General features: G+C 32.0%; 1 protein-coding gene across 1 annotated transcript in view; it reads left to right on the top strand.

Annotated features, from left to right (window-relative positions):
* Positions 1 to 15876, top strand: part of BCHE (butyrylcholinesterase) — a 58175-nt gene extending 42299 nt beyond the window's left edge. The window contains exons 3-4 of the mRNA XM_045539585.1: positions 4663 to 4829; positions 15276 to 15876. Of these exons, the coding sequence (XP_045395541.1) occupies positions 4663 to 4829; positions 15276 to 15400 (292 nt within the window). The 3' untranslated portion in view covers positions 15401 to 15876. The remainder of the gene's footprint in view (positions 1 to 4662; positions 4830 to 15275) is intronic.
* The last annotated feature ends 7857 nt before the right edge of the window (positions 15877 to 23733 follow it).

The following is a 23733-nucleotide window of genomic DNA, read 5'->3' as shown; positions in this document are numbered from 1 at the left end:
TTCCCCTTATGCCCATTCCTCACTTTGTTATCTCTAACACCTGTGACTTTCTAACATATTACATATTATCTTTATTGATATTGTCTATTGGCTATTTTTCTTATCATATAAAAATTGCAAGATACAGAAATTTCTACTTTGTTGAATCTCCTGTCACTCAAGTACACTCTGTCATAGTATTGGTTGAAAAAATAAATGAATTTATTTTCTAAATTCAAGTTCTTTTATAGCCTCTCTATTTCTTAAATTAAAATAGAATTTTATTTAAGTGAGACATAACATGAATATGAATCTATGAATATTTGCATATTTTAAAAATTACCCAATATAAACTGTTTCCCCTGAACCCTCGTATGCCAGTGAAATATTTCTGCTGGACTTTCAGTTTATGACTACTAACCATGGCTTAATTTTACTAGCTTTTAAAGCACATTGAAATATATTCACTTTAAAATTACTAGATAGTTTACTTTAGAAAAAAATGCCTTTGAATTCTTAATCAGAGAATCTTAATTCCTATGTTAGGATTGGGTAGGCAAGACTGGGATCCTATGATCCCAAGAAAACTTTATTTGTGAAGTTAATACATATTTTTCTTCATAGAAAGGCATACTGAATCAATTAATGTTTTTCTTTAATATGTTCATAAAATGAGTTATCAAATATGTGCTCAAATGTATTTGTGAAGTTAATGCATATTTTTCTTCATAGAAAGGCATACTGAATCAATTAATGTTTTTCTTTAATATGTTCATAAAATGAGTTATCAAATATGTGCTCAAATATCAATGATAAGCAAGTTATTTTCTGTAACACCGATGTTAGAGAAAGATACTCTATGACTTTTTTGGTTAAATAAGCCATGTCTGAAAACCTCTCTACTCTATGTAAGAGGAAAATTTTAGTGAATGATTTTTAGGCCATTTTGGCATATCAAAAAGTAGAAAAAGAACCTGATCGTAAAAATAAAGCATAGACTTCTCTATTTGTTAGGGTTTTGGTCTGAGACTGTCAGTTCTTGGCGCACCCATGGTAGAAGAATGACTAGACACACCAAAGTTAGGCAAGTACGAAAATGAGGTTTATTGAGGAGAGAAAGATAGAAGCAAAGGGCAAGAGCAAGATAATAGGTTTACAGAGCATGGTACATACGCCATGGATGACCAGACCCATTGTCACAGCAGGGCAGACAAAAGGAAGGGCAAAGAGAGAGAGCTTGTCTATGGTCTGCATCTTAATTTATAGTGTCCAGATAGAGACCTCCCTTGTGGTTCAAAGGTCACCATGGAGCCACTTTGATTTCACCATGGAGCCACTTTGATTTCACCATGGAACCACTTTGATTAGACAGTTGGGAGTCACATGACCTGAGCCTTAACTACGCATGTGGGTTCTAGGTCATTTTCTGGACTGTATGGTGCCCATGTGGCTTGGCTTGGCCTGTGGGCTAGAGAGTCCTCTGCATTCTTTTGTAGCTGGCGTGCCAAATTATGACTGGCAGATTCATAGGGTATTCCCTCCTCCCTCAGGTATGGAGAATTAGGGTGGGGCAGGACCGAGATGTGGGCAACGGCACCCACTTTCATCCCTAGGAGACGCCGAATCCCTCACTATCTACCTAACATATTTCATAGAAAATTTTAGGTATTACCACTTTAAAATCTTTATTTTGTGACAAGAACAGAAAATGTTTTTGAGAAATAGCAAAGTCACGATGTTTGTATTTATCTTATAATTTTGAGACCAGAATCATATAGTGTTTTGGAATAGTGTATCTGGGAAATATGTTGTATTTCACAAAGTTTTTAATTGATACAGACAGGAAGAGAATTATATTTCGTGTTGTATTTTAAAGTCTTTGGAGATTTCTTCAAATTATAGAGTAAAATGCTCCTTCACTTCAATAGCTATTTCAATCATTTTTTGAAAACTATATCTGCATCTATAGGCAAAGGAATTTTATTATCTCTAAATTATAATCTGGAATGTCATAAGTTATTTCATAGGACAAAGTTTGTTAAATGAACACTGGCAGTGTCATTAGTGCTTTGCTCTTGGATTCCAGTACAAGTCAGCTCTGTTTAAGTCACCATCTGTAGAAGCCAGAAATGAATGTGCAGATAAAGCGGTGTCATAAGTAAATTAGAGTAGAATTAGAAGAAAAGTGGGCAATTTAGGAACATAAGAACTGCTGTACCGAATCAGACCAAAGGTTCTCCTGGTTTAATATCCAGCCTCCAGCAGCTGTACTTGTTAGTTTCTAAAGCTTTAAAAGAAAGGAAAAAGGCAACATAATTCGCCTAGACAAGTGTGCCATCTGTGATCTCAGGAAATTTTCTTCTTGACCTCTCTCAAATAATACCTAAAGCAGGAGGTTTCAAGCCTGCTAAGATATTGGTTTAGCTTGAATAGCTTTGGTTACTAAACCATCCAATTCCTACATAAAATCAACTAGTCCATCAGGAAGCTATTTATCTATAAAGCTTCTGAATTCATGATTGAGCATGTCTGCATCTATGATAAAATATGAATTTATGGTGCTTATTCAATACAAGTTCTTGATGACAAAATCTGCCTCTAGATAATCATGCTGGATGAATATCTGCTTCTCTTTTCTCTTTCCAAGTACCACTGAATTTAAAGACTTTGACAAAAAAAAAAAGCCCTTATGTCTACTAACACTATCCCAAATTTCTAGTTATTAATACTCTATAAAAACTATTTGAATGATGAAGAATTTTATGTGCTGAATTTTTAGAAAAGTTCAGCTAGAGTTTTTCTTCTATGGTTTTCTTAAGGTAGAATGAATCTAAGAAAAAGGAATGAATTAACTTATCCTATCACGTTAGTCATTTATGTTAGAAGTACTTGTGAATACTTTATAGTTTCTTGATTATTCTAAATACAACCTTCATATCAGTATTTCTAAAATATGATGTTCTTAATAACCATTTTAAAAAGTTCCTCAAGAATAGTAAAGTCCTACAAGTTCGAGTCCAAACCAATTTATTAGCCTGTCAGATCTTAATGTGATAACACTAATATCCTAAACCTATAATTCTAATACTATCTCCCTCTGTCCTAGACTCCAAGAAAAGTAGATTCTTCATCATTATTTGAACTAAGAAGCAGACTCATTATTAATGTCTGTGTTAACTCTATCCTCTTTTCCTAGTTTTCTCAACTTTCCTTTCTGGTTCAGTTCCTTATTTACTCTCCTTCAGCCAGAATCCCATCCCTTCAGGTAATTTTCTTTCAAGTATGTAGTGATTGCTCTCTTTTCTGACAATTTGTGGTCCTTTGTTTAAACTTAGTTTAGGCTATCTTATATTGTTGGTTCTTTGTTTTCATGAGTGAGTGTTCTTGGTTATATATTCCCTGAGGGAGACTGTGTCCCATATGCTTTTTTTAAATTTAATTTAATTTGTTTATTTTTTTGTATTTCAAGAACCTAGATCAGTGTCTAACTCATAATAATAACATGAAGATATAGGAAAATCTATAGACTTGTCAGTGACTGACTACTTAGAACAACTTTAAAAAACTCTAAGTTTCTGTGATTTTGGTAATAATATATTATTGAGTGCTACAAAGATATAAAGGAACCCAAAACCATAATGTCTAAAAAATAGAGTCAATTCTTATTGGCTTTAAAAGCACAATTATAAATATGGGAAATATCATCAAAAATAATATGAAGGTTCTGACTGGTCTTAGACCCATGAGATTGGAGAATAAAGGAATTAATTCCAAGCAGAAGTAATAGTTGGAGCAAAGGAAAGGAAATGAAACAGAATAGGTAATTAGTAGGAGGTCATTCCTATTGGCTGGCTAATAAAGAGAATATCTGAATCCAGGACCGGTGGCTCAGGCCTGTAATAGTAGCACTTTGGGAGGCTCAGGCAAAAAGACTGCTTGAGCTCAGGAGTTTGAGGTTGCAGTGCGCTGTGATGACATCACTGCACTCCAGCCTGGACAACAGAGCATGATCCTGTCTCAAAATAAATAAACAAATAAAAAAGAGAATATCTGAAAATAAACTTATAAATGGGGTGACGTCATGTTCATTAACCTTAATCTGAACTCACTGGGGAATTATTAAAATATTTTTAATGAGTATACAGAGCTATAAGAATGTAAGATGAACTTAAAAGTGAGACTGAAAGCAGTTTCCTAGAGGGATGAGGTTATTACACGATATGGAGATGTGTAATCATTCCTAAACACAAGCAGTATTGATAAGAACATATAGAATAAAATATATGCAAGAGATATTGAGTAGGTGATATTTTTGTTTATTATGAAAAACTGGGCCTAGGACAAGGGAAAAGAAGAAAACAAAGGCAACACTTCCCCTTATTTAAGTGTGAATGAAGAAACATTTTATTGAAATAAAAATATATTTCCTTTCTAAATGTTAAATAGAAACATGTGTAATAAATTCATCTTTAAATTTTGATTGCTACAATTTTAACTAACATAGTGCTTCAAGATACTAAAACCACTGAACCCAGTTCACTTATATTTTACATCATCGACATATATCTCCTTTTTTTCCCCTGACTGTTTAAAAGATCTTGTTAACAGTTTTAGAGAATAATATTCTTTTTTATCTAACAATAATTTCAATATAACTATAATGTCTCTTATTTAATTATTTAGAAATCCAAATGGGACTCAGAGCAATAGCACAAGATGGCCAGTCTTCAAAAGTCCTGAAGAAAAATTTCTAACCTTGAATACGGAGTCACCAAGAATATACACTAAACTACGTGCTCAACAATGCCGATTCTGGATACTTTTTTTCCCCAAAGTCTTGGAAATTACAGGTGTGTGTTTTCTAGTGTTTGGTTATTTAATAGATTGTGGGTTATGTATAAGAGGAAAAAGGCAGACTATCCAAGGCCTGTGATAGTGGTGATATATGTATCTTTGATTTTACAGTTACTTGATTCCAATGAATACAGTAATGTTCTTCGAGCTTACTCTATGAGCAGCACTTTAGAAACTAAATAAAGAACTAAAATATAAATTTCCCCCTGGAGGAGGATAAGACATAGAAGGGGAATTAAAAGGAGGCCTTACTTATTATTCAGACAATCTTTGTGGAATTAAAGGATAAATAAATAATGTACAAAATAAACATAATATATAGAATTAAAACAAATACTGAAAAATAGGTAAAAACAAATTTATTGATAAACAATAGAACCCTTGATTTCTAGACAGGAAAAATCTCCAAAACTGAATATGTAAAAATACAATCGAGATACTTCTAAATATTCTGAGCGTGGAAATATTTATCTAAGAACACATAAACACACACATATTTATATATAAATTACATGACATCGTAAACAAATAGTAATTTAGTTGACTGATTTTCAGGAAGTGACTGCTTATAATTATGTAAGGAAATACTAAGCAAATTATATTTTATACTCATTAAAAACATTGTAATCAACTTGAGTGATCAAACGTATATTATCTTAAACTGACAAAAATGACATACGTATCCAACTGACTGCCTAGTTTTAAAAAGTCCAGCTTTTTATAACATATGTGGTTTCTCAAGTCTGTTTACTACTTTTATTTTTCAAATAAAAGTAATTGACTTTCAACCATCAGACATATTGCTGGCTAGTTCCTCTAGAGTTTCCCGTTCTGTTCACCATGGCACTCTGGCAGTCTGTAATTTTCATTTTATATGTTAGATTTTATAATACAACATAGTAAATGCTTTAATTTCTTGTTCAGAGAAGTTGGGAGTTAGTTTCAGGTAAATATGGACATCTCAGAGATGTATTTGATTGTTTAATATGTCTTTTGATTATCAGACAGTACTCACCAAAATTATAATTATATACTCCATCTGTTTGGGAAATGTTTCTGATATATTGTGCTCGGTGTATTACCAAATGTTCTGTGACATGAAATATATCCAGAGATGGGCTTCTGCATCCTTTGGCAGAGCAACAGTGCAGTTTGTGTGTCCTCTAGATGTGAATAACAATGAAGTAACTCATTTAATCTGCTGAGAGACCCAAAGAGGTACCATTTAACATATTACACATTATATACTCTTAATCTTTATTTAAAATATTTTTAAATGAGAGAGTCATAATTGAAGGGAAAATAGTAGGTGTTTTTAAATGACTCTTTTATTATAAGCCAAACTGAGTCCTTCTGGTTCAAGCACATGTGATATATTGCTATTTATTTGTTGATAAAATAAAATTTGAATACCAGCATTTTTTGAAAATCTACTTAAAAAAATCTCCATTTCTAATTATTTACCTGCCATAAAGCAAGTTAAAAAATAAACTCCAAAGTTTTTGGCCAGCTTCTGCTCTTTCTTATACAATGCTAAACAACTTTCTAGCTTGAGCAACACTGAGCTCTATGGAAATAGCATACCTAGCTCTGGGATATTACCATGCTTAGGCTTAGTTCCAGTGTGTCTTGAAAACATATTATTTCTTGAATAATTCTCCCACAAAAGTCTTTATATTAGATATATTTTCTAATTTTAAAATAAACGTGTGATATAATTATAACAGCAACAATGTATTCATCAATAACCAAACATTGTTACATTTAAACAAACCAAATCAGTTTAAAGATACAGTTTTTAGGCTTTACAAGTAAAAGATGTTGGAGGATTAAAAAGATTAAGAACAGATGTTCTTACCATACCTTATATTTTTCAAGTCCCAAAACTTCAGATATTTCAATCTTTAGCGTTTTAAAAATAGAGGTTATTCAGATCACTTGGACTAAGCAAGATCATTTGAATTTTTTTTTTTTAATTTTATGGTGGCTCCAAAAGTAAAGGAAAATTTCGAAGAATAACTACTGGCTGACTTTCTTAAAAAGAGAAAAGTCTACTTCACTCAAGATGGAGGCCCAATAAGCTTTATAGGAACCACTTATTCAGTAGTTTACATTTAAACAATAAATGTTCTCAAATAAAATGATTCTTTTTTTTTTTTTTTTGATACAGAGTCTCGCTTTGTTGCCCGGGCTAGAGTGAGTGCCATGGCGTCTGCCTAGCTCACAGCAACCTCAGACTCCTGGGCTCAAGCAATCCTCCTACCTCAGCCTCCCGAGTAGCTGGGACTGCAGGCATGCGCCACCATGCCCGGCTAATTTTTTCTATATTTATGTTTAGTTGTCCAGATAATTTATTTCTATTTTTAGTAGAGACGGGGTCTCGCTCAGGCTGGTCTCGAACTCCTGACCTCGAGCGATCCACCTGCCTCGGCCTCCCAGAGTGCTAGGATTACAGGCGTGAGCCACCGCGCCCGGCCTAAAATGATTCTTAAGACTTGTTTAAACACACACATTTCTAGCACTTTACTTTCAGACTACAGCACATGCTTATGCTGTTAGTGCATGTACCTGCTTCAAATGTTATCTAACTCAAATTTTCATTAACAATATATCCGTACAGTATCTCATACTTATGTGAAAAAAGAAAGAAAGGAAGTTAAAGAAATGACTTATTCATTGTCAAAGATATCAATATATTTTCACAAAAAGTGAAAGAATAAATTTATTTAAAGGATAAAAGTCCTTGACCTTCATATCACCCCAATAAAGAAAAAAATTAGATCTGGTAGTTCCTTCACTGGCCTTGGAACAAATTATGGAACATTACTGTTTGTCAAAACTAAACAAGATCACATATAAATTTAAGAGCTCAGACACCCTTTGGATTGGTCACTTTAGTGAATCATTTACCAATATTTACTAATCAGTTAACAAGACTGGCAACCAAAGACGGGAAAATAATGAGACTAGTTTTGATGTTTTCATATGTCTGAATTCTCCATTCCTTGTTAAAGGCAAAATAAAACAAATAAACAGGCAGCTTTGGGTAACTTTCCTTTTAAATTTATTATTTATTACTAATGTAATTATGATTTTATTATTATTTGCTTCATTTTAAAATTACATGAAGTTCTTCTGAAAACCTAGCCTGAGTTTATTCTAGTCCACTCTACTATTTCACCACCTACTCAAAATTATAACAGGACAATTAAAAATTTGGTATTTATTGCATAAAGAATTATACATTCCAGATAATTTTCATAGCTGGTCTAAAAACAGAATAAGCACGTTATAGAGACAGAAGAGATTTTCAGTGAACTCTCAAATATAAAAATTATGGTGTTTTTTATATTATGATATTCAGCACAGTAAAGAATCAGTTTAATCTTTTTTAACTTCACTTCCATTAGCAAATTTGGGTTGATTCACCTCTTGTATTCTCTCCTGCTATGGTCTGAACATTTGTATTTCACCAAAATTCATATGTTGAAATCCTAACCCCCAAGGTAATGATATTAGAAGGTGGAGCCTTTGTGAGGTCATGAGGCATGAGGACAGAGTCCTCACAAATGAGATTAATGCTCTTATTAGAAAGAACTGAGAGAACTCCCCCATTCCTCCATGTGAGGACTTGGCAATGAATCTGCCATCTATGAGCCAGACAGCAGGCCCTCACCAGACACCAAATATGCTAGTGCCTTGATCTTGGACTTCCTGCCTTTACAACTGTGAAAAATAAATTTCTGTGGTTTAAAGCCACCTAGTGTGTGGTATTTTGTTATAGTAGCCTGAACAGACTAAAATGTCTAATTCCTCAGATTTGACTAACTTTCTTGTGAAAATTTGCTTACTTATTTATTGGCAAGAGAAAAAAATAATTTTAGTTTTTTTTTTCTCATAGCGATGAAAACCTTACTTTTTTCTTTCCACATGAGACAACAATGTGGCCAAAACAAAAATCAGAAAAAAGTGAAGTAAAAAGCTTAAGTCAATATGTTTATGAACTTACTATTTCATCTATTGCTTCCCATAACTATTTCCTTCTCTTTACCCTGTGAATCATCAAATCTAAAAAAAAATCGATTCCCTTATTTTATATTTCCCCAAAACCCACATGCACAAAACAGGTTGTCTCAGTCTTAAATTCAGAAAAAGGCTTTGTACCATTTTAACTAATTTTAAAGTAGTTAAATCCCTCATATAACTGAGATGGTTACAAATTAAGTTTAAACTCATTGATTTAATACTAGGCATAAGAAACTAAATAATAATAATAATAAATTAATAGGTTATTAATATATGTAATATATGTATCAAGGTACATATATATCTATTTTAATTTATTCATATTTATAGATAGCACCTCTAACCTCTTATTAGATTTATGTCCTATATATATGCCTTAAAAATTTATACTGATATTGCTAGCCTAAGTAAAAGGACTATCCTTTTCCCAAGGAATACTCAGGTCAAAATATGAGTTAAGTTAAATTTATTTATGCATATTATATAATAAATATTCATATATTCTATGTGTATGTGCCACTCTACCATTAGGAATTATTTTAGAAAATAAAAATTGTATTATTTATAATTTTTCATGTCACATATGATTTATAATCTTCCAGAATTGAACTTTATTTATGCATACCTAGCTATTGATTCTTTAAAGAATTTTAAACAGTTTCTTTTTCTGCAGAGTACAAAATATACTTGTATTATAGTATAAGATTAATATACTGTTAAAATTACTTGAGTATAAGGAATGCTGATATAACCCTCTCTCCAAAATATCACTTAACACTCTTCTTAAAGCTAACATTAAGTATTTTCTGGGAGGAGAATGGCTGGGTTGGGGGAAGGTATTGCTTTTGAAATCACATTTTCAATTTTTATTTAAAATTTTTTTGACAGCAACTCAATGTTTTATTTTCTTCATAGCTTGCTCCTTTTCTCAGCCTTTGTATTTCATTGCGAACAGATGATCTATGTATGGAAAAATACAGAGCTGACACATTGACTGTTCAGAGGCTTCTCCTTTAAAAACCCGTATCTTCCACAAGAACCTACTTCATGGGAATCCTGTGTTGTCAAATGGGGCCCTATGCTCAAAAGGGTCCCACTGTTGGCTTAATGTTCTGGTGTCATTGTCTTGAAATTATTAATATTTTTTTTATTTATTTTTATTTCAATTTTATTTAGTCATTTTTAAAAGAAATTAAATAACACAAAACATAAAAATGTTATTTATGTAAATAAAAGTAAAATTTTCCTAATTTCAATTAGGAAATGAGAAGAGGAAAATAATTTGTAGACAACTAGGCATTTGTGGTGGTTTTCAGTGGATTATCTTTCCTAGTATTAACAGTTAACTAATTTCTCAACATTTTTAGGACATGTTATCAGATGTACAGCAAGATACCTAGTAGAAATATAATTTATCTTTTTATAAGATTTTTTCATCAATTAATTTGATAAACCTTTATAGAGCCTATACTCTGCTATTGTGCAGTAGGAACTGTACTAGCAGCTAAAGCTACACAAATAAGCAAGATACCGAGTAGAAATATAATTTATCTTTTTAGAAATTTTTTTCATCAATTAATTTGATAAACCTTTACAGAATCTATACTCTGTGACTATGCCTAGAAACTGTACTAGCAGCTAAAGCTACTCAGATGAAAATGACAGGGTCTGCTCTCTGCTCACACACAGAGAGGTGGTGGAGTCAGGGCACGGGACAATGGAAAGCTTATAAGAGAAGTACTTGCACTGAATCTTAATATGAAGACAAAATGGAGAGAAGCCAGATAAGCAGGAATCAGAAATGGAGTGTCTTGTGTGTCATGCTAAGGATTGTAATTTCTACCTTAAGCAAAGCCACTTAGTAATTTTAAATGGGAAACTGACATGTTCTGGTTATTGATTCATAAACGCATTAGCTTTCACTGGAAACAAGAGTTTTTCTACCTAGTCTCTTTAGAGTTTTTAAGAGTAGTACATGCCATGAACATAATAATTTCATTTCTGAGGTAGCACCATTCATCCAAATAGCTGCTTTTGTTTACTGATTTGTTTGTATTAGGAATATGCTAGCTTCTCTTATTTTATTCATATTTTATATTTTATTTTTTCTTTTAAAATTATTCTAAGATTGCTTTATCTTTTTTCACTATGAAAGTATTTAACAATAAATTTGCCTCTGAATGTAAATTTGGAAATATCTCATAAGTTTGCATATACAGTTAGTCTTTAACAACAAAGAAGTTACAGACACCAGGCCCTACACAGTTGAAAACCTGCATATAACATTTGAATCCCCCAAAACTTAACTACTAATAGCTTACTCTTGACCAGAAGCCTTACTGATATATAATAGGTGATTAACATATATTTGATATGTTATATGTATTATATACTCTATTCTTACAATAAAGTACGTTAGAGAAAAGTTATCAAGAAATCATAAGGAATAGAAAATATATTTACTATTCATTAAATGGAAGTGGATCATCATAAAGGTCTTCATCCTTGTTGTTTTCATGGGGAATAGGCTGAGGAAGAGGAGGAAAAGTAGGGGTTGGTCTTGCTGTCTCGGGGGTGGCAGATGCAGAAGATAATCTGCATAAAGTGTACCTGCACAGTGCAAATCCTCATTGTTCAAGGGCCAACTGTGTATATAATTTTTACATTTTCTTCTAAAATATCTGAGATTGTAAGTTTGCTTTTCCCTTATACACAGAGATTTGCTTTGGAGAAATTTGTTGTTTTTTAATATTCCTATATATTTATGTACATATGTTATAAATATTCACACACTTTCTTAACTATTAGAGAAACTTTTAGCTTATATATCTATGTGATCATTTGCAATTTTGACATAAATTATATGTTATAAAAATAGATTATACAGATTCCTATTACAAAAATACAAATATAATGAATTTTGGGGGGGGTGGAAGATAATACAGCACTTTTTAAAACACATTTTTTTGGCAAAAGTTAAATTACCTCTCTCTAAGGTTAAATATTTTTTAAATCAACTAAGTTCTTACTACATAGCTATGTGAATAAGGTTCTTAATATTCCTATTTATTTCTACTCTATTTTCCTTCCAGAAATAATAGAGATGAGTTACTTTTATGTATGTTTGTGCTACATATTTGCACTTGTTCTTTTACTTTTCACTTTCCTGTATTACTGTGCGTTACATACAGTATTTAAAAGCCATAAGCTGAGGACAATGGATACATAGCATGTGCTCCATTGTTAATATTATAAATAAAGAGAAGAAACTTTTTCACACATATATAGTCTGGCCATTATAGAATATGCATAAAGAGGACCTTTTATATATTCTTTACATAGGAAATGTCAATTGATTCACAATTTTTCTTCGTAAAAATTAATTAAAATCATAGTATATTTTGCTAATCATTCCATTATGTTCACAGTGTCCAAAACACAAGATATTACCAACTAGAAAGAAGATAAAATGATCATAATAAAACTCTTTCTACAAGTTAAAGTTCTTTCCAAAACAAATTGCAAGGTATCAAGTGTTAACCTATTTGAAGAAAATGTCGCCTCAATATTTGATGAGATTGATCCATATTTGAGGTTTGAATTTAGTGTCAACCCTCCACTTTCTTTTTCTCATTTCTACACATTTTCTTTTTCTCTCTCAGTCATTCAGCATTTTATTCTTTTTTTCCATTCCCACAAGAAATATCTACACTTAGGGAATGATGATCACTCTTATTATCACCATATCTGTGGATTTTGAGATACCACTGGGCATGAAGACAGATATTTTATGGCAGGGTTATCATTCCTTGGTGTCTCTAAATTTATACAAAACATATGTTGATGCCCTCAACAATGAACACATTTAGTTAAAATTGTGCGTTTTGTTTAAGATTACAATCTAGGAAACCCACGTTTTCTGAGCATTATGATTCTGTTCTAAGATATAATTATGTTTTAATTATTCAACTATAGAGTAGATGAATTGTCTACTATAATGGTCTTTTCTTCCTCAAATTTTAAATAAATTAAAATTTTTAATCAAGTTTAATACTTGTTTGTAATGTTCCACCCCTAATGTTTTTGTTTATGATATACCAGCCATTTAAGTTACATGATTTTTGTTCACTACCATTGCTAATGTTAATAGTAATGCAAACATGGACTAGTGACTAACTTTTGTATTATTAACAATAAAGAAGCCAATATAAAATGAGAGTAAAAAAGAAAGTGAAGAGGATGAAGAGGAGAAGGAGGGGAAAGGGAAAAAACTTCTAGCTTTGGATTTGATTTATTTAATGGGATTCAAAACTTTTATTTTCTTATCATGGTGTATTTGCTTCCTCCAGATTTTGTTAAAAACAATTAAATGTTTTATATTTTATTGTCTCAATCATTGTCCATTACTTGTAAAGGAGAAAAGAACTCAGATTTAAAGAGCATTTGTGTACTAAAGAGTATTTCAAACACTAAATTGTACAGGCATTTGATTATGACACATAGATAATGAGTCTACATTCATATGAATAAATGAATTTGATAGCATCTCATTTTCCAACAAGAAAAGAACATCAGCTCTTTTCTATAAGTATTAAAATTCATGGTCTAAGTGCTAAATTACCAATAATTTATTTGTTATTTCAAAAATACTTTTTCTGAACTTTAGAGTTCTTATTTTGTATATCATTTAAGATAATATTTAATTATCATTTGAAAAGAGTATAAAAGTGAATAATTTGGCATGATATTTAACATTTTTATTCCACATCTAATGTTTTTTGACCCTTTAGAAAAGTTCTATTACTCCCAAAAATATTATAGTCATTGACCTTTGTAAAACACATTTTTATATAAAAGTAGGACTTTTATGCACATTCAAATATTTGTTCAATGTCCAAGCCTTCTGAACATTTCAAACCTAAATATATCCTAAATTATAAAGGATATTTTAATGGCTATACAAATGTTTTAAATATTTTTATTCCATATAAACTTAAAATGAATCACTGATCCTCCAAATTAATATCTTACAAAGTTATAATTAATTTCAACGATTTCTAACTGAAAATATATCTTAAAAAAAGTTGCCATTCCCTATTTTCAGGATACTTGAAATTACTTAAAATTTTGATTTTAGTTTAGTGACCATAGCTTAGTATTCTAAAAGTTTTAAAAATAAGAGAACCACAAATGTATAAAATGCTTATAGATTTAAGTGATTTAAATCATTTTCTAGCCTTATCATATATATTTATATCAGGACCAGAAATATATGTTTTAAAACTTTGTAATTTAATAGTTTCTATTACTCACAAACTTTATTCTCTAATATAATACACTTTTAAGTAAATCAGCCTTTCAAGGTTCTTAAAGTTTGTACACCTTTTTTGGTTCACTACCTCACATTATTTCTGGCTAAACACTCTTTCATCCAGACACATACATACACTTTGCAAACTACTTGAAACAGATATTGTTTTAGTCATCTTTCTATTTTACAAAGCAATCAATAAACTGCTTTCACACAGTATGTGACTGAAACAAAGACTAAACATTATTTGGAATTAAGATATATTGTAATTAGGGTAGAATCTATATGGAATGACAATTATAAAGTTATCCTTATGCATTAATAAATACAGAGGGCCCTTTGTATTTGTGAGTTCCACATCCATAGATTCAACCAACCACAGACTGAAAATATTTGATTAAAAATTGCATCTATGCTGGACATATGCAGACTTTTTTCCCTTGTCATCATTCCCTACACAATGTAACAACTGTTTACATAGCATTTACATCATATTAGATATCAATGATTTAGAGATGTTTTAAAGTATAGAGAAAGATGTGCATAGATTATATGCAAATATTATGTCATTTTGTATTAGGAACTTGAGCATCCATGGATTTTGGTATTCCTGAGAGGTTCTGGAACCAACTCCCCATGGGTACCAAGGTTCCATGGTATTCACGTAAAGTTTTCATCACAAATAATACCCTGCTATATAATTCTATATATGAATGAGATACATTTAATAAGGTTTTTGTTGTGTTAAAAGGGGTCAAGAAAAGAGAGTAATATCTATGTATCTCCTTGGAAACTAAAGAAAATATGTGTAATGTAATTTTCCATACTATAATATATAAACTAATTTTTCATTTTATGTGTTTGTACACTTCATATACATTTTACACATGTATATTATTTGCATTTAAATATAATATATAAAAATTTATTAAAAGCTTTTCAAGCAGAGGGGGAAATTGTTAATGAATAATGAAGACTAAATAAAAAAGGAAAAATTTGCTGTGCAGTATACTTGGAGAAACTGACATCTATAATCAAAATTATTTTTCAATTAATGTAAACAGATTAAAATTTTGATTAATACAACTTATTCCATGTTTTACAGGAAATATTGATGAAGCAGAACGAGAGTGGAAAGCAGGATTTCATCGCTGGAGCAATTACATGATGGACTGGAAAAATCAATTTAACGATTACACTAGCAAAAAAGAAAGCTGTGTGGGCCTCTAATTAATAGATTTACCCTTTATAGAATGTCCATTTTCCTGTAGATCAAGGCAAAAATATCAGTAGCTGTCTTACACACCTATTAAAAAAGCTATTATATAGCTGAAACAATAATGCCAGAAGGATAATATTGATTCCTCACAACTTTCACTTAGTATTTTACCTAGCATGTCAAAACCCAAATGGCTACAACATGTTTAATTAAATTTCACAATATAAAGTTCAACAGTTAATTATATGCATATTAAAACCATGTCTTGCTTCAATTTCTCTTTTCTGAGTAACTTTAAGATTTTTTTCTAAAACTTATCAGTGTTCTACTTTTAGTCACATATGTATTTTCATCATCACTCATAAAAAGATATTTTTTAAATGAATTAAATCTTGAAACACTGGATATTATAATTTAAATATTATGTCTTCTAATTAACTTATAAATTTAATGTCAATATGGGATATAAAATAAGCACATACAATCATTGGCCCCTTTTTTAATATATAAAAGAAAGAAAGGATCTTAAAATAAGAGACTCACCCACTTGGAAACACCTTAGGATAGAAACAACATGTTGCTACCAAGAGATAAAATATAAAAGAATGTAATTATATTTGTTATGTATTTTCAAAAAATATGTATGGTTACAGTCCTCAAATTATGTTCCTCACTCATTCAACTCTTGCTCTTCCTCTCTTCTCCCATCCTAACTCTTCCCAAACATGTACATATGTGAATTACCCTTCCCATAATCCAAAAATAAAAAAGATGGATGAGCAGAAGTCTACAGTTACAAGTCATATACTAACTGGTATGGGGTACCCCATACATGGACCCAGAAATATTAGAATTTTAATAGAGAAATTGTTTAATTCCAGGAGATAAATGGTTATACTTTCTGCAGATAAATGATACTACTTTTGCAATTTAAAAAATTACAAAGCTACATTTATTAGCATGTCTGGCAATGTAACACATACCAGTGAATAAATTCACTGAGCACTTCATTCAAAGGAAGAAGTCAGGGGATTTTAAGTTCCAGAACAGGGGATTGCGTGTTGATTATGCTAATTAACCATTGAAAATTTGCACTCAGGATGGGACAAAGTATTCTGTAGGTCCATATGCTGATGGTTAAAGCATGTCCCATTGTTCATTGGCCATAAATGTGTCTATAGTTAAATACAGTATGGGTCTACCATCCTCACTCAAAGAGTCTCTCTAAGTTCGTGGTACTTTGCAGATAGTTGTGATAAAAGCCAAGTCAGTTTTGATATCACTTAAGTACTAGAAATAAAGGTTTTTGCTTTATAGTTTGTCCCTTATGCTGAAATAAAACAACCACACAAAGGATAGATGAATTACCAGGCTCTCCGTTCTATACCACTATCTTGGTTTCAAATGCCATTCTTCCAAGATTCTAGCTAGTATGTTTTTCTGAGTCACTTTAGTCTCCTTTTGAAATAGAATCCTCTGATATATAAAACAACAGGTTTATGCTTGTTCAACAGCATTAAAAACTCTTTAAAAATATACTTGGTCAGATCAAGAATTAGAAAAGGGAACTATTATTTGTAGAACACCTGTAATTTCCCTCACATGGCAAGTCCTGGCTGTATGAAAAGATTCCACAAACTACTTTTTCCAACCTTGACAACCAATTTATTTGCTCCTGAATCATACCTACACACTCCTTGACTTACTCAGAATCATTTATCTAAATACATCAAGAAGTTTTAGCCAACACATACGCTCCTCTGTGTTTGTTCTATAAATAAGCTAACGTGAATCTACTATCTCCAGCACCATTGCTGCGGGAAAACATCAAGCTGTTTTGAATACTACAATCCATGATGATCATATGGTGATCATCTAATTAAGCATCAAAAACTAAAGTAAAATAACAAAATATTTTATAAACATATTTATTACATATACTTATACATTAATAATTATCAAGTAATATTAAAAATAGTATATATTAGGGCCAGTTGTCATTTTTGATACATAATTGGGAAGTGCTACTGTATTTAGAAAACACTGTATTTATAAATTAATTAAAGAGAGAAATATTACATCATATTGTCAGTAATTTATTGAAGAATATTTTCAACCAAAATACAAGGAAGGCACTACAAGTTTGGATTGGAGGGGCAAAAATGATAAAAACCTCTATATAGCCACCCCACAAATTTAATAGCATATCAAATGTGAACAACATCAAAAATTCACAAATTTTTGAAAACAGGGAGAGATTTTCTTCCACAATTAGCCTCCAGCTTCCATGCGTTAGCTTATTCTGATCTCTCTTGTCTCTGATCCAAAATTTCGCCATTAGAATTACCAATAAACGAGATGACAAGGCAACAGAAGTGGTATAATGATTTTAGAGGTGAATCCTAACACAAACTGCCATACACATACCACACAAAAGTTCAAATATCTCACCAAAAGAAGGTTGATTTTTCATCGAGACACTGCCCATTTTCTTACCTTAGTTTAATCCTTTATTGTTACCCTAAAGGTGAAAAAAAAACCTGAATTTTTAAGGCAATTAGTTTTCAATGCCTTGATAGTATAAGATTCAACTCTGTATTTCCAGTTAGTAACTGCTTGCACAACGCTGCCATTGTGTGTTTGTTGCTTGTTGATTGAATAGAAGAATGGGATGCTGAGATACAGCAGAGTTCACTTATGCTACGTGGGAACAAAATTGCACTGTGAATCTTTGAGGAGCCAGGAGGAAGCATAAGGTAAAATGGGTGAAAAAGAGGAAGAGACGGAGGAGAAGGAGGAGGAAGACGAGGAAGAGCTATCACTGTGGCCACTTGGAACTGAGTTTATCGAAATGGGCTATCTAGGCACTCGAAGGTTAATAACTTGAGGTTATTAAAAATTCCAATATTCAGGCCACACCTCATAGTAATTAAATCACAATATGAGAGTGGGAGCAAGACATCAGTATTTTTTAATGATCCCTAGTTGGTTCCAACGTACAATAAAGTTTGGGAACCAATGACCCATTCTAGATGGTTAATTTAAAGAACTGGAGTAACATCCATACAGCTGTAGCACTCACAAGCATATAACTATAAAATGTGCAATTATATGTGAGAAGGAAATGCACTTGTTACTGATATCTGGAAAGTAATTGTTTTCCTCTGAACAAGGAACTATAACAGAGATTATTGAATGTTCAGAATAAATTTGAGGTGCACTCTTATTTTCCAAGACTTCTACACTGGAAAGTTGTCTTTTCAGAATATTATTTTTACCAATCGATATATGCTTTGAGAATAGGTACGTTTGAAAAATAAGAAAGAGTAATTGAAATATATACAAAATATTTTATGGTGGTTTATATAACAGTAGTTATTATGGAAGTTTCATTATTTACTTTGAGCTAGTCTGGAATTTGCTCACTTGACTATAGTTAATAGCAATAATTCAGATTGAAGATAAGGAATTACAAATTTAATTCCTATTTTCTCATGTATTTGTGTTAAATATCAACTATCTTTGTGAGCTGTCACAAATATGAATAATCCTTCTAAAGAAGTTCATAAAGAAATGTTAGGATTAATTACTTAATGATTATAGAACTAAGTAGGTGAGTACTAAGATTTTTTTTAATCTAAAAAGCATTAGAAGTTTTTTGCTTGAGGCAATAACTGTATTACCTTGTTTTCCTGAAGTAAGATCTTTCATTCTCTTTTTTCTTCTTTCTCTGTTTTTTTATTTATTTTTTGAGACAGTCTCACACTGTTACCCAGGCTGAAGAGCAGTGGCGCCATCACAGCTCACTGCAACTTCAAACTCCTGGGCTCAAAAGATCTTCCTGCCTCAGCCTCTGGAGTAGCTGGGACTATAGATGCACACCACCACACCCAGATAATTTTTTTAAATTTTTTGTAAAAATAGGGTCTTACTTTGTTATCCAGGCTAGTCTTGAACTCCTGGCCTCAAGCAATCCTCCCACCTTGGCCTCCAAGAGTGCTGGGACTACAGACGTGAGCCACCATGCCCAACTTCCTTTAATTGTTTTTTATTTTCTTCAACAGTTCAGGAAAAATAAGATAAAAAGAAAAACTTATAAAAGAAGTCTCTGGAGACTAAATTGTAAACATGTATTTAAGAATGTAAGTGTATTTAAAATGTAAATCATCCTAAAATCATTGAAAATGAGTAGGCCAATAAAATCTGTCCATGATGTATCTATCTAGAATAGCCATTCCCAGTTTTAGCAGAAGAAAAAAATCATAAAGGAATGTTACTAATATATCTAATCCAATCTGGAATATAAATTCAAAATTATTAACTTTGACCAAGATAGTCTTAATTTCCCTCTCAGCTTGGCTGAAGTTTAGGCAGGTTTTCCTGACTGTGGCCTTTGACTTCACTTTTCTTAGAACAGTTACTTAAGCTCTTTCTCTTCCCCTTTGAAACTTATATAAATCTTCCCCAGCCTCTAGCTATTTTTACTGCCCAATTATGTCTTTTTCAAACTATCATTGTGAAATGTAAACATTAAAAGCGATAGTGTTCCCATCTCCCAGTTTAAGTGAGAAGGTAAAAGACTGACTTCAGTGGACACCAAATTCCAAACACAGATGGCCCAATCACAAGGAAAAAATTTGCAAACTCAGGAATAACTCAATGTGCTCCACACATCCCATTGCTCAACCTTTCCCTAATGCCCTCCAGTACTTTTTCACTAGCTCACCTGAACACTTAAAAACCACATCTTTTGTTTCAGTGGAGTTGAGTGCAGTTTCCCTCCTATTGCAAATGTCTTGAATAAAGTCTTCTTTGCCTGTTTAACTTTGGTGCAACTTTTACTTTGACAGGAACCAAAATCCAACATTTAAAAAGTGCCTAAGACATACTCTAAGTTCTAGCAATTTTCTATTACCATAGCAGGAAAATAAAAGTATTTGCTTGTAGCAGAGTTCCTTCAGAAAGTGATTCCTTTGACAATTTCATGAAGTGGGTAGAAGACCTTGAATTTACAAGTTTTGAATACTTAAGTTTTTGGTAATCTTTTCCTAATATCTTTTAGACCCCCAGGCAGATAATAATTTGCATAGCAGTGTTAATGTTAAATTGTTGGCATTTTCATTTTTAGTATTTCTTAGTTTTTTAGAGTTCTTGTATTTTTTTCTTCTCTTTTACATCAAATTTAAGTCTACATGGTTATACTGTTTTCCTTATAGAATGGCTCTGAGTAAATGGATTCTTTCATTTTGCATAAAGTGTTCTTTTTCTTTCTTTTTTCAAAGAAAGAAATGAAAAGAATCACTAGAGATCCCTATGTAGTAGTCTAGAAGTCATTGGTGATTTAAAGGCTTACACTTACATCTGTAATGCAATTTTTCATTATGCTCTTAGTCCTTTGGTAACAAGCCCTAGAAAATAACATTCTCCTAGAAGAATATTTATCCTAAGGCTCATATAACTTAAGCTTCAGAGATCCTCACTTGCAAGGACCCCTTTGAAGGTACTGTATGCAATTTTGTATTTGTAATTTTATATTATTTTTATTAACAGGGTTCCCAAAAGGGTCTGAGTTTCAGGATTTACAAAACTTGGTTTATCTGTTGTTTTTCAATATATCCATGTGAATGTACCTTTAGTTTATTGCTCCAGGCACAAAACAACATTTTTAGTCCTAGATGCTGCTTCTCACACTGCTCTTAAAGATATCTCCTTGGTTTTCTATTGTTAAAATGTGCTATCTTTGTTTTACAACATTGTAATATGATAATTTTTAAGTTACTATCTTTGTGCAAGGTAATAAGTAAATGAAAATCTCAAATGCTAACATCTGCTGTGCCATTTCAATTTTAAACCAAATCTGTGCACAATATTCTCATTGGTAAGTGAATTAACATTTTCACGTAACTATGAAAGATAAAATTTTAATAATCTCCTTTAGAGTTATCTATTGAAGTCATGTGCAAAATATTAAATGAGAATTATAACAGAACACTATTCCTTCTGTCTTTTCAGATTTTGGGCGTTTTCAAAGGCAGGGAGTGAGTGCTGTGTTCTCTCTCCCAGTTAACCTGGTGCTCTAGCCGGTTAGAGAGGCAGCCTTTTACTTATAGTGAACTGAAGGTTATCAAGGAAAGCCTCAAATCTCAAATTACCTAAGGTTCTTGATCATTGGTTGGCACTTCTATATGGAATTCCACATTTTACATGCATTTCTCAGTGCCTGAAATATATTCTAACTTTTGTAACTTTTATAGGATCTCTTCTAACTGTCTTTTCGATCTCTTTTTAACTGTCATTATCCGATGGAAAAAGAAAAATGTAAACTATTATGTGCTAAGGCCTTAATGAAAGATATTTGATTTATCATATCACTATAATCGGTCTAATGCATAGGATGTCAATTTCAGTAAAGTGAGTCTAGCTTGGATCTCATTTAAAGATATTCAGCGGCGGAATCTTTGGGGATTTTTTTTTCATTTAAGGTACTCCTACCAAACAGATTTTAAAAGCAGCCTTAGAGGAGAACTCCTTTGCAACACATAGGAGGACAGGTGCCTGAGGCCCTTTATCTTCAAAACAATTTGGTGGTTATATGTCTGAACCCCACCTAATTATCGTCTCTTCTTCTCTTTTCTTTATCTGTAAAAAAGGTGTTACTAATATAGGTCCTTATTTTAAAAATATGTGTTCATTGAAAAAAACCTTACAAATATCAATATGAAAAAAGAAAAAACCCTGTAATCATACTGATCAGAAATAATCTTTATTTTGGGGTTGTATTTCCATATACATTTATTAATCAACTTTTATATATTATACAAATACACACTGTATATAATGCATATATGTATGTACATACATATATATTTCAAAATATGTCTCAGGATACACCAGAATATATTTTCATTTACCATTTAGCACCTATTATTATTATTTTCCATGTATAGTTTTAGGCACCTGGGATACAGCAGTGCTCAAAACAGAAATATCTGCTCTCTTGGAGCTCACATTCTAGTGGTATGGAATACACAAGGAAAAAACAAAGAACTGTATAATTACATATTGTCGGGACCATGAATAAAATATGACAGAGTAAGGAAACAGAAATTTACAGTGGGGCAAGGCCTGTCTGATAACAGATGATATGTCAGACAAACCTGAAGGAAATGAGGCAGTGAGGAATGCAAATATCTGGGGGAAAAATCCGTTCAGACAGAAGTAACAAATGAGAAGGCCCTGAAGGTGCTTCTCCTCCTTTATTGTGTTTAGAAAATAGCACAGACGCCTGTGCTGCTGGAAGAAACAAGGAAGGCTGATAGGAGATGCAGGAAATAGAGTCTGGAGTGAGGAGAGGGACAGATTGGAAGCCATTGTGGGGCTTTGAACAGATGAATAACATGATCACGATCATACCTCATTTTAGAAGGGTCACTCTGGCTCTTTGTAGATTAGACTACAGAGGGGCAAGTTTGGGAGTAGAGTAAGCTAGTTAATTATTTTAGGCAAGAAAGGGTGGTGGCTTGAGCTACCTGTGGAAAATTGAGAGGTACTACATTCCTTATATTTCTAAACAACAGCTAACAGGATTGGCCAAGAGAGAGAGGAATAAATAGTGAATGCAAGATTTTCTGCCTAAATAACTGGTTGAATGGAGTTATTATTTTCTGAGACAGGGAAAGCCATTAGCTCAGCAGGTTTAAATAGAGAAACAAGAGTTTGGTTCAGAGCATGTTAACTTTAGGATGGCTATTAAATATCTAAGAAAGAGAGAAAATACTTTGTTAAATAAGAGTGGAGTTGAGGGCAGATATCTGTATTAGAGATATAGATTAGGGAGTCTCAAGCACAAAGATGGTATATAATGCCATAGGAGCAAAGGAGATTACCTAGAGATTGAGTGGGAATCTGGACTGAGCAGAGCCGGCCCTCCAGTACTGAAACTCAATGTAGTGTTTAACTCTCTATTAAGACTTCAGTGCTTATTGACAGACTTTTATAAAACAACTTCCGTCTTTAGTTTCTAACTTTGACTCACATCTCATTCATCTGTAATTCAAAAAATTTAGTTTTTCAGGAAGGTTAACCCAACTCTTTTTTTTAGCTGAGAAAATCTTTTGGTTGCTTTCAGTAATTTATGAATACTTGGTTGAATTTATTTCTATTAACATATTCTCTCAAATATATACAATTCTCAAAGAATCAAAGTCTAAAAGCAACTGGAGTTTTGTTCTTACTCATTTAATCCACAACTTCTGTTTAAATGCTTTCAGGATTTATGCATACACATGTACATACATTGTGTATACTGAATAATGGCTCCCCTAAGAAAATCCCATTCCTAATC

This window comes from Lemur catta, chromosome 1, assembly GCF_020740605.2.
Source record: "Lemur catta isolate mLemCat1 chromosome 1, mLemCat1.pri, whole genome shotgun sequence".
In the NCBI taxonomy this organism is placed as follows: Eukaryota; Metazoa; Chordata; class Mammalia; order Primates; family Lemuridae; genus Lemur; species Lemur catta.
The sequence above is the reverse complement of the archived record's forward strand: the minus strand, read 5'-3'. Positions and strand labels throughout refer to the sequence as shown.